Source organism: Pinus tabuliformis, chromosome 3_1, assembly GCF_031772625.1.
Source record: "Pinus tabuliformis cultivar Carrire ecotype Pingquan chromosome 3_1, CPIR1, whole genome shotgun sequence".
In the NCBI taxonomy this organism is placed as follows: domain Eukaryota; kingdom Viridiplantae; phylum Streptophyta; class Pinopsida; order Pinales; family Pinaceae; genus Pinus; species Pinus tabuliformis.
In genome coordinates this window covers 989412322-989424323 of record NC_142301.1, presented here as the reverse complement: position 1 = coordinate 989424323, position 12002 = coordinate 989412322, and the positions used below count along the sequence as shown (strand labels likewise).

The following is a 12002-nucleotide window of genomic DNA, read 5'->3' as shown; positions in this document are numbered from 1 at the left end:
AAAAGCCTCTAGAAAAGGTCCCAAACTAAATGGGAGTAGGGTTAGGAAAAAGTCCCAAAGATCCTTGGAAATCTCCCGATTGACCAATCCCAAATCAAAGAGGTGTAGGAATATTTATAGGAGCAAAGTTTTATAAGAAATACCAGATAAAAAAACTAGGTAATGTGTCTTAGATAGACAACAGAGAAGACCAATAGGTAGTAGCTAAGATCCTAAAAAATTCCATGATCGACCAATCCCAAACCAGAGAAGGAGAAGGAAGATCCACAAGAGCAAAGGTTCAGAAGAAAGACCACATAAATGACAAACTAGTGCGTCTTTGATAAACCACATAGTAGAACAATAAATAGAGTTGGAAAAAAAATGTTATTATTGTACCTTGAAAAAAAATCAAGTAGAGATCCTCGATATCATATAGAATTATGATAAAACCTTAATCTAGCTTAGATAATCATGCTTAGATGTATTGCACCTAAAAACACAACAACTGCACCAACGAAGGCTACATTTAATCCATCTACCTCCACACCTGCAACCAAAATTACTGCCCTTCTGAATTTTGTGACTGATGCTTCCACAATCCAATCTTTTATCCTTAGCGTCTATTTCTCGCAAGAGTTATCATAGACATTTTGAAGTAGGCATATTTTCTACCAATGGATATTCTATAATTTTCCTCCATCATCCATGTAGAAATTATGGTGAATATTTGCAACTGTTCATGAAGTTTTAATGAAAATCACAAGACACAAACATACTCTACTATTGTACGGAAGTTAATTCACAATTTAGAATAAAAAATTTAGATATACAATAAGAAATAACACACATGCACACAATATTTCTCTAGCGGAAAGCAATAATTTGATGAATAAAGATGTATTACAACTTCATTGCTCAATTTAGCACAACCTCCAAGTGCATAACCCATCTCTATGCTCGCTCAGAAGCTCTGTACTAGACTTAGTCAATTTCTACCTCTGCTTGAACCCCTATTTCCTTGCATAATTCCTTAAGAAATTAGCCCCTATTATTTAGGAATTTTTCCAAAATGGATTGTGCAATTGCCAAGGTTGATCATCTGATTACATGCAAGACCTGTACACTCAAGGCTAGTCTTTAACTGATGTCATACTTCCTTGGAATCTCCACCACATTTAGGGAACTCGAATTCTATACACGCACTAGTTATTTTGTGTAGATTGATCAGCTAACTGAATGATGATTGAGTTTCACTGAAGTCCCATTGCATAACTGGCCTTCTACTAGTTCCTCCAATAGTTGGAACTAGTTTAATTGAAAGCAACTTGAGATAACTAGCTTTTATTGTTACAAATTAGCAATCACACATGCTTAACTCAATTCTAACTCCTCCAACTCAAATTTATTGAGTAAATTGGGCAACACAAGCCATGTCACACAAGTTAATTGCATCCAACTTGGTTGTTGAAGTGGAAATTCAAATTTTCTCATTTTAATCAAAGCAAAATCAAACTGAGAATTTCTTATTGCATTTTTCAACAATCCTTCAGGTGAATCTAATACATGTTATCGATGACAGTCAGGAGTTCCAACACAACAATGTGTTGATAACAACAACTAGTGGATAGAAGTAGCACTCAAAATAAATGAAACAGAAAAAAAAAAAACACAGATTAAAACACAATCGATGGGGACCTTGAAAAATAGTCCAACTATGTTACTGCATATCCACGTTCAACGAAAGTGCCTCCATTGCTCCTCTCACTAATCACACCTTTGTTGTGGCCTTGATCCCTAAATCCCATTAGTTGTTATTGGCCTCCATCACTTTGTTTCCTGAAGAACCCATCAATAGCAGAAAGATGGACCCCTCATCCTTTACCTTTACCTTTTTTACGACTGCTTTGTTTTGAAAATTTTAAGACAAAATTAAATTTTAAGACAAATGATCTATTCTACCTTAAAAATCTGTCTTAAAATTTCGCTCTCTATAGTATTGTTGAATGCAATGACAAACAATTTGTCTCTAATTGTATCAACAGGGATTGAAGGGACAAAAGAGGAATTAATGTTCAAAAAAACTTGCAAGGAAAGGTTTTCGTGCTTTTCAGAGTCAGTTACCCCCACAAAACAAAGAGACCAAAAAATTGTTGTCTTTATATAAGATAACCTGAATGGTAAGTGAAATAGCAGCCTTGGTATGGGCGTGAGAAAGTAGTAGCCTGCAAGTTGGCAGACTTAGGGCACACTTTGAGAGTCAATTTTGGAGTTGTTAGATAATATTGTTTTAAACTGATATGGTTTTGTCTTAATTGTTAATTTTCTTAAACAAGTGGTCATTGTTGAATTTACGCTTATGTGATCCATATCAAGTTTATTGAGAAGAGTCTTCAACAAAAATCACATCATAGTTCATTTGTCGACACATTTCGAACCAACTAGTGTGGTTCATGGTCAGGACAAGTTGAATTGTCATTGTCTTAAATATAAAATTTTGTGTCAAAATATTTTTGTCTTAAATTGTTTTTATCTTAAATATAAAATTTTATCTTAAAATATTTCTGTCTCAAGTCTTAAAATATTTTTGTGTTAAATTGTTTATCTTAAATTGTTTTTGTCTCAAGTCATTTTTGTGTTAACCATTTAACTAATTTTAATTTTTAATGTAAAATAACTAAAATTAAAATAAAAAGTGAATTTTTATGCGAATTTTTTTTTTTTTTTTGTCTTACAAAAGTGTAAGTGCCCTTCCTCTAGTATTGAACATTGGCTGTTAGTTTTGTAGAGGAGCATATGTATGAAGAATATCAGATATTTATTTCAATCCCCTGATGAAAGTAGATAGAAGGATACGTGCAAAGGATTTATAGGCAAGAAAATTCACGACCTTAAGATCCTAAAAATCCACAAGATCACTAGATAAACTCAAAGCATCCATAAAACATTCCTGCCACCTAGGACAACTGCAGAGGAGAATGGGAAAATTTTTGTCTCCAATCATCATCTTCTCTTGTAAAAGGATAATAGAGGAGTGATTAACCCCAATCAAGTGCCAGAGTATGAGGACAACACATCCCCACAACCTAGGACAAATGCGGAGGAGAATGGGAGAAATTTTGTCTCCAATCATCATTTTCTCTTGTAAAAGGATAATAGAGGGGTGATTAACCCTAATCAAGTGCCAGAGTATGAGGACTTTTCAGACATTCCCTAAGCCCCTGACGTTTAAGGACATGATTATCATGCTAATCCCTCATAATCTGATAAATAATCTCTAAGGGCCTAAACAAGAGAGAAATAGGAAACATAAGATGATGTATGAGAAGATGATAGACCAAGATATAATGTTGCAGAAAGATTGTGAAGATCACTATCATGCCCATATGAACAATTTGAAGGTTTCGAACACGATTCCTTCCTGATCGTCACATTACAATGAGAATTGGCACTAACAGAGATATTAGGAGAGGAGGATGAATGAATTAGTAGGGTCTCCAGATGGATATCAGGGAGAAGGCAGAGAAACTCGATATCACTCGGCACTAAATTAGTAGGAGAAAAGCCTCTAGAAAAGGTCCCAAACTGAATGGGAGTAGGGTTAGGAAAAAGTCCCAAAGATCCTTGGAAATCTCCCGATTGACCAATCCCAAATCAAAGAGGTGTAGGAATATTTATAGGAGCAAAGTTTTATAAGAAATACCAGACAAAAAAAACTAGGTAATGTGTCTTAGATAGACAACAGAGAAGACCAATAGGTAGTAGCTAAGATCCTAAAAAATTCCATGATCGACCAATCCCAAACCAGAGAAGGAGAAGGAAGATCCACAAGAGCAAAGGTTCAGAAGAAAGACCACGTAAATGACAAACTAGTGCGTCTTTGATAAACCACATAGTAGAACAATAAATAGAGTTGGAAAAAAATTGTTATTATTTTACCTTGAAAAAAAATCAAGTAGAGATCCTCGATATCATATAGAATTAGGATAAAACCTTAATCTAGCTTAGATAATCATGCTTAGATGTATTGCGCCTAAAAACACAACAACTGCACCAACAAAGGCTACATTTAATCCATCTACCTCCACACCTGCAACCAAAATTACTACCCTTCTAAATTTTGTGACTAATGCTTCCACAATCCAATCTTTTATCCTTAGCGTCTATTTCTCGCAAGAGTTATCATAGAGATTTTGGAGTAGGCATATTGTCTACCAATGGATATTCTATAATTTTCCTCCATCATCCATGTAGAAATTATGGTGAATATTTGCAACTGCTCATGAATTTTTAATGAAAATCACAAGACACAAAAATACTCTACTGTTGTACGGAAGTTAATTCACAATTTAGAACAAAAAATTTAGATATACAATAAGAAATAACACACATGCACACAATATTTCTCTAGCGGAAAGCAATAATTTGATGAATAAAGATGTATTACAATTTCTTTGCTCAATTTAACACAACCTCCAAGTGCATAACCCATCTCTATGCTCGCTCAGAAGCTCTGACCTAGACTTAGTCAATTTCTACCTCTGCTTGAACCCCTATTTCCTTGCATAATTCCTTAAGAAATTGCCCCTATTATTTAGGAATTTTTCCAAAATGGATTTTGCAATTCCCAAGGTTGATCATCTGATTACATGCAAGACCTGTACACTCAAGGCTAGTCTACAACTCATGTTATACTTCCTTGGAACCTCCACCACATTTAGGGAACTCGAATTCTATACACGCACTAGTTATTTTGGGTTGATTGATCAGCTAACTGAATGATGATTGAGTTTCACTGAAGTCCCAATGCATACCTGGCCTTCTACTAGTTCCTCCAATAGTTGGAACTAGTTTGATTGAAAACAACTTGAGATAACCGACTTTTATTGTTACAAATTAGCAATCACACATGCTTAACTCAACTCTAACTCCTCCAACTCGAATTTATTGAGTAAATTGGGTGACACAAGCCATGTCACACAAGTTAATTGCATCTAACTTGGCTGTTGAAGTGGAAATTCAAATTTTCTCATTTTAATCAAAGCAAAATCAAACTGAGAATTTCTTATTGCATTTTTCGACAATCCTTCAGGTGAATCTAATACATGTTATTGATGACAGTCAGGAGTTCCAACACAACAATGTGCTGATAACAACAACTGGTGGATAGAAGTAGCATTCAAAATAAATGAAACAGAAAAAAAACATAGATTAAAACACAATCGATGGGGACCCTGAAAAGTAGTCCAACTATGTTACTGCATATCCACGTTCAACGAAAGTGCCTCCATTGCTCCTCTCACTAATCACACCTTTGTTGTGGCCTCGATCCCTAAATCCCATTAGTTGTTATTGTCCTCTATCACATTGTTTCCTAAAGAACCCATCAATAGCGAAAAGATGGACCCCTCATCCTTTACCTTTACCTTTTTCATGAGTGCTTGGTTTTGAAAATTTTAAGACAAAATTAAATTTTAAGACAAACGATTTATTTTGCCTTAAAAAATTGTCTTAAAATTTCCCTCTCTGTAGTATTGTTGAATGCAATGACAAAAAATTTGTCTCTAATTGTATGAGCAGGGATTGGAGGGACAAAAGAGGAATTAATGTTCAAAAAATCGTGCGAGGAAAAGTTTTCGTGTTTTTCAGAGTCAGTTACCCCCACAAAACGAAGAGCCCAAAAAATCGTTGTCTTTATATAAGATAACCTGAATGGTAAGTGAATTAGGAGCCTTGGTATGGGCGTGAGAAAGTAGTAGCGTGCAAGTTGGCGGACTTAGGGCACACTTTGAGAGTCAATTTTGGAGTTGTTAGATAATATTGTTTTAAACTGATATGGTTTTGTCTTAATTGTTAATTTTCTTAAATAAGTGGTCATTGTTGAATTTAGGCTTATGTGATCCATATCAAGTTTATTGAGAAGAGTGTTCAGCGAAAATCACATCATAGTTCATTTGTCGACGCATTTCAAACCAACGAGTGTGGTTCATGGCCAGGACAAGTTGAATTGTTATTGTCTTAAATATAAAATTTTGTGTCAAAATATTTTTGCCTTAAATTGTTTTTGTCTTAAATATAAAATTTTGTCTTAAAATATTTCTGGCTGAAATCTTAAAATATTTTTGTGTTAAATTGTTTGTCTTAAATTATTTTTGTCTCAAATCATTTTTGTGTTAACCATTTAATTAATGTTAATTTTTAATGTAAATTTTTTTTAATATAAAATATCTAAAATAAAAATAAAAAGTGAATTTTTATGAGAAAATAATTTTTTTTTGTCTTACAAAAATGTAAGTGCCCTTCCTCTAGTATTGAATGTTGGCGGTTAGTTTTGTTGCAATTCCATTTGCTTGTTACTTCAATTTATTGTCGCTGGAACTCCATTGGCTAAGTTGCATTGGCAATAATATATTGTTGTTGTAGCTCCGTTCCTTTGTTGCTACGATTATGTTTGCCGTTACTGTTGCTGCAATTCTGTTGTAACTTCTTGTGAACACAATTATTATATTATATTTGTTACAGAGGTTAATTCAATTGATGGAATCTTTCTATTTATATGTTACAATTTTCCTAGTACTTTGTGATTTTTGCCAACGTGTTAAATAAATGTTTGTCAATTGGCACTTGCAGCTGCTATTCCGCTACCCTCTCACGTTTAGAAAATTGAAGCTTTTATCCTCTCATCAACCATATACATAGATATAGGCCAAAGAAGAATACACTGAAAATAAATGGACAAATAACATCCTTTTACAAATTCCAAGCCCGATCGGGCGACCTCTTGAATGAAAAGCTTCACACAACATACAGCACAAGCTCGGTTAAAAGGAAAACATCAACAACCCGTTAGTGATTAGTCTGTCATTCTTCTATCACTATAGTGACCGGACATTGAATTAACCGACGAACCGAGCAGCTATGTTACCATAAACGAGAAACTACAACTAGACGAGAAACCGAATTTTGAGGTTTCGCATTCAAAAAACGAGAGCAAAAAAACCAATAAAATTGGTTAAAAAACTCATTTATTAGAATACCAAGTATTCCAAACCCATCCTTCTTCCTAGCGGTTTTATTATGCTAACGAAAATTTAACAATATATTAATGAACTATTGACTTTAGCATGCAACAAAACAAAACACCAACAACAAATTATTAGGTTAACGAACATTCAATAATATATTAATGAACTATTGGCTTTAGCATGCAACAAAACAAAACACCAACGACAAATTTACAATTTAATGAAAGTACATAAATGTCATCTTCCCTTTTAAGTATATGTTGAGAGGGGATTGCTTTTTAGGAACCATAGATTACAAAACACCAACGACAAATTTACAATTTAATGAAAGTACATAAATGTCATCTTCCCTTTTAAGTATATGTTGAGAGGGGATTGCTTTCTGTTAGGAACCATAGATTTGTGCATTTAGGTTGTACAGAGGATTGCTGGTTATAATAAGATGTAAAATTCTCGTTTATAGAATGACCATTTGATTCATTCGAGAAAGTTGTTGGGGTTAAATTCTTAGTCTTGTTGGGGTTAAATTCTTAGTCTTCTTTCCTTGAGAGACATATCTACTGCACTGTTAATGATTTTATTCAATAATTATCAACACAACATTAATTGCGCCCAACTGAATTTTTGTCATTAGATAGAAATTCCAGATTTGTCACAGGTTTACCGGTTTCAATCCATGATCTGTACAGAACTAAACTAAACGAAACTAAAGATATTAAACTCTTGACATTAAAAAAAATACCAATTTAAAAATTATATAAAAAGAATAAATATAATAAGAGAAAAGAAGTACTGAGAAATGATAAAGGATATATATTGTAGGTTAAGTTTTATTAGACTACAAAAACATGATCTGAAAATTGTTGGGGGCTGAATGATAAAGAGTGAGATGTAAGGATAATTTTTAATACAACTTTCCACTAGCCGAATGGTTGTAATAGGAGTTGTAATAGGATTTGTGAGACAATCAGTATTTTTGGGAGAAAAACATAGATATCCAATTTTATAAAATTTATTAGGCATTATGTTAGGTTATGGTGGTTAATTTTTGTTCAATTTAATTAAATTGTAGGTTTTTAAAAATATTTTAGAAATAGATAAATGTGAAGTCTTTGTATTAGTGAGATCAAAATCTATATTTCAGATAAAAAAAGCTGAAATAAGGGGCTGAATGATATAAGAGCGAGATCTTAAGGATAATTTTCAATACAGCTTTAATGGGCCTAGTGGTTGTAATAGGATTTGGGAGACAATAAGTCTTTTTTTTTTTTTAGAAAAATATGATATCTAATTTTGTAAGATTTGTTTGTAATGTTAGGTTATGGTTTTGTTAATAGGGTGAGAAAATTTATTATAATTTAGTTGTGAGCAATGAGTACAACCATCTCTAGCTGTTATCCGCTAATGTAGGCTGACTCATCACCCTTATTCAAGAAAAACCAGCCATCTGTAATAGCCAATTAAGAGAGTAGACTTTCACTCCAACCATATATTTCTGAGTCTGGGCTGTTAACTTATTTCCTCAAATAAAATAAAATAAAATAACAATTTTTTTTTGAAATATACTCCAAAAAATTTTGTTTTGTTATGGTGACTCATTTTTAAGGAATGGTAGATTTTTTATTTTTTTTTAAGAAATAGATAAATATGAAGTCTTTGACTTTAATGGAATCAACATCTGCCATCCAAATAAAAATAGCTAAAATAAAGAACTACACTCACATATAATATGCGCCAAACATGTGTAATGTGTCTAGAACGAGGATAAGCATCTCGCTGTATTGGACGAGAGCCGTGAAATCGGAAATCCCACGTCTGTCACAAGTCACACGTCGACTTTGAAAGAACTGTCGACATGGTTGGCTACTAGAAATCACGGAAATCCCACGTCTGTCACAAGTCACACGTCGACTTTGAAAGAACTGTCGACATGGTTGGCTACTAGAAGATGAAGTAAGAGGTGGATATGATTGGATTTCACAGATATTTTAATTGTAATTTCATTATAATATTTTATGTTAGAGAAATTATCCGCAGATTAGTCAAGGCCGAAGAGACCGTATAAATATAGCCGAAATTAGCGTTCGATAGTCATGTCAGTAAACATACGAGTCCCGACGTATGTAACAAGGCAAAACATAGATGGCCCCGCCTCTTAGAGAAACTATTGGCAGATTAGTCAAGGCACGAGGAGACCGTATAAATATCTCGGCAATTAGCGTTCTATAGAACCATACCAGTCCCGACGTATGTAACAAGGCAAGACATGCATCGAGTGTGCACTATATAACAAAGATCGCCCCGCCTCTTCAAACACAGAAGTCTGCTGAGTAGCGTGGAGTTTTCGTCCCTGTTGCTCTAATTAATAGAATACTATGAACTTCTTCACAATGATCAAGTTTGTAGCGATTTTCTTCTGTCTCATGTCGGTTGCTGTAATAATGTCTGGAGTGGTCGAGGCCTCTGCTGCGAACTGTCGGAGTAGTGTCAAACCTTTGAATAGAAAAGTGGGGAACTGGAAACGTAGCGTGAGCTTTCCCCTTATGCATCTTTATTCAGAGTGTTCACCTTTCCGACCGCCAAACAGGACGTGGGAAAGCTTGATATCTGAAAGAATTAAAGCCGACGCCAATCGCCTCCGGTTTTTGAAGCGCTCTATGTCGAATTCTCGTTCCTCCAATATCGACAAGGAAGACGACGCTAACGTCCCTGTGATGCCAAGGTCCACAGAGTACATAATAAATGTGGGTTTTGGCACGCCCAAGCAAAGCATGTATACGCTTATAGATACGGGTAGTGATGTTGCTTGGATTCCGTGCGCACAGTGCCAAGGCTGCGACTCGACTGCCCCTTCACCTTTCGACTCCACATTGTCTTCGTCCTATAATTCCATAGACTGTAATTCACAGGCATGTCAGGAAGCTCCTAACGCGAATTGCGGGGAAAATAACGAATGTGATGTGCGACTGCCGTATGGAGATCGCTCTGTTGTGGAGGGTCCACTTTCTTCCGACGCGATCACTCTTGGCGCTCAATCTCTTCCTAATTTCTCATTCGCTTGTGCGGAGTCCGTAAGCGGATTAGATCAAAAGCAACCGGGGCTGATGGGATTGGGAGGTGGACCACTTTCGTTGCTGAATCAGCCCACCGCAGAATTATTCGGCGGAACGTTTTCTTACTGTCTTCCCAGCTTGCAGGCATCGTCAGCATCTTCGGGATCCCTTGTGCTTGGGAAGGAAGCTGCTCTTTCCTCCCCAGGTTTGAAATTCACCACACTGATAAAAGATCCTTCAAACCCGACGTTTTATTTCGTCAACTTGAACGGAATCAGCGTTGGTGACACGACTGTCCCTGTCCCCGCAACGAGTACTGGCGGCGGGGGAGGAACGATCATCGACTCGGGAACAACGATCACCCATCTGGTTGATTCTGCTTACACAGCTCTCAGAGACGCTTTTCGCAGCCATATTCCTAATACGCAGCCGACATCAGCTGGAGATTTCGATACTTGTTACGATTTGTCTTCTTCTTCCGTCGACGTTCCCACCATAACTTTACATTTCGATGGTAGCGTGGACCTGGATTTGCCGAAGGAAAATATCCTATACAGCCCAGGATCGGGGTTATCTTGCTTGGCTTTCTTGACTTCTAATTCTCTTTCCATTCCTTTTTCTATTGTAGGAAATGTTCAACAACAGAATTTCCGTGTCGTTTTTGATGTGCCCAATTCTCGAGTTGGATTTGCTCAGGAAAGTTGTACAAGTGCTTGATAACGTTTCCTTTGCCCTTCTTCTCTGATACCTCCCTCGTTCATTTTCTATGTTTCATCTGCAACTCCCACTTCTATCTTCCATGCCATTAACCGTCTTTTAAATAATGATCTGTCGTATGAAAGCCCAACTGGTGCATAGCTGCGACAGTGCTCTTAATAGTCATCTGTATTATTTAGTCAGGTCTTTTTGCTATTTCCTCACTCTTGTTTTATTATTCGTGTTAATAAGAATCATATTATCAGCAAACTGTTTTGGTTTCCATAAAGCATATTTTAGCGTTTTGTGGAATTTCATAAATACAAATTTCGGTAAATATGATATTTTAATACCCATGAAACGATAATCTCTATAGAAAAAGGTAAAACTAAAAACACAACGTAAACATTTTGTTTATAATATATTAAAATGCAATGTCACACAACCATGGTTTTATTTCTTTATATCCGATATATAATTTCTACTCAATTTAGAGAAATATGGCCATAATACCCAAACATTCATAAATTCAAATTTACATCGCCTACGCTAGATAGTGATCATGATATACTCTTATACGAAAATATCTGTGAGAACTAAAACTAGAATAAGGCTTTAAAATATAGATACAAGCATCCCTACTGAAGCATTTAATTTCTGAATGTAATAGAGAAAATATTTTATAGTACTCGATAATTAAATTATCATAACGAGGTAATGAATAATGTTATTTCATAAATGATGAATTTGATGAATTTGCACATAATTGACATTGCATAATATAACAATAGTGTGATTTTATAAATTATGAATTTGTAGATAATTGAGATTGCATAATATAAAACGTTACGAGGGATGGATCTCTCGGATTAACTTATTTGCATAAGCAGAAACGCTTCTTTTATGGTCATCCAAGGAGTTTGGAGCTGGAGGCAGAGGTGCGTTTTTCACGCCATAATCAGTTCACATTGAATTGTTTCCTGTCACATGGGAAAGATCTGAATCATTTTTAGAACTCTGAAATTTTAAAAGATTTAAAACGCAACTGAGGTAAAATGAATCTTTATAAAAAAGAAGAAGTTATAGATGCATATATTCATTATCAATTTACTAGTTACTAACAAAATTTATAAAGAAATAATTGAAAATAAAATTATTTTAGAAAGATTTAATATAAAATTTGATGATTGTAATATTTATTTTTAATGTTCGGTAAAAGCTGATGATTACAATTTCAAAACTAGTTAAA

At 34.8% G+C, this 12002-nt stretch overlaps 1 protein-coding gene across 1 annotated transcript; it reads left to right on the top strand.

Annotated features, from left to right (window-relative positions):
* The first annotated feature begins 9261 nt into the window (after positions 1-9261).
* On the top strand, positions 9262-11017 carry LOC149191174 (aspartyl protease AED3-like). Its single transcript, XM_089413525.1, has one exon. The coding sequence runs from the start codon at positions 9380-9382 to the stop codon at positions 10772-10774; it is 1395 nt and encodes a 464-aa protein (XP_089269651.1). The 5' UTR covers positions 9262-9379; the 3' UTR covers positions 10775-11017.
* Positions 11018-12002: the final 985 nt, after the last annotated feature.

Excerpts from the sequence above, each read along its gene's own strand:
- LOC149191174 (XM_089413525.1), top strand. The coding sequence starts at position 9,380 with ATGAACTTCTTCACAATGATCAAGTTTGTAGCGATTTTCTTCTGTCTC.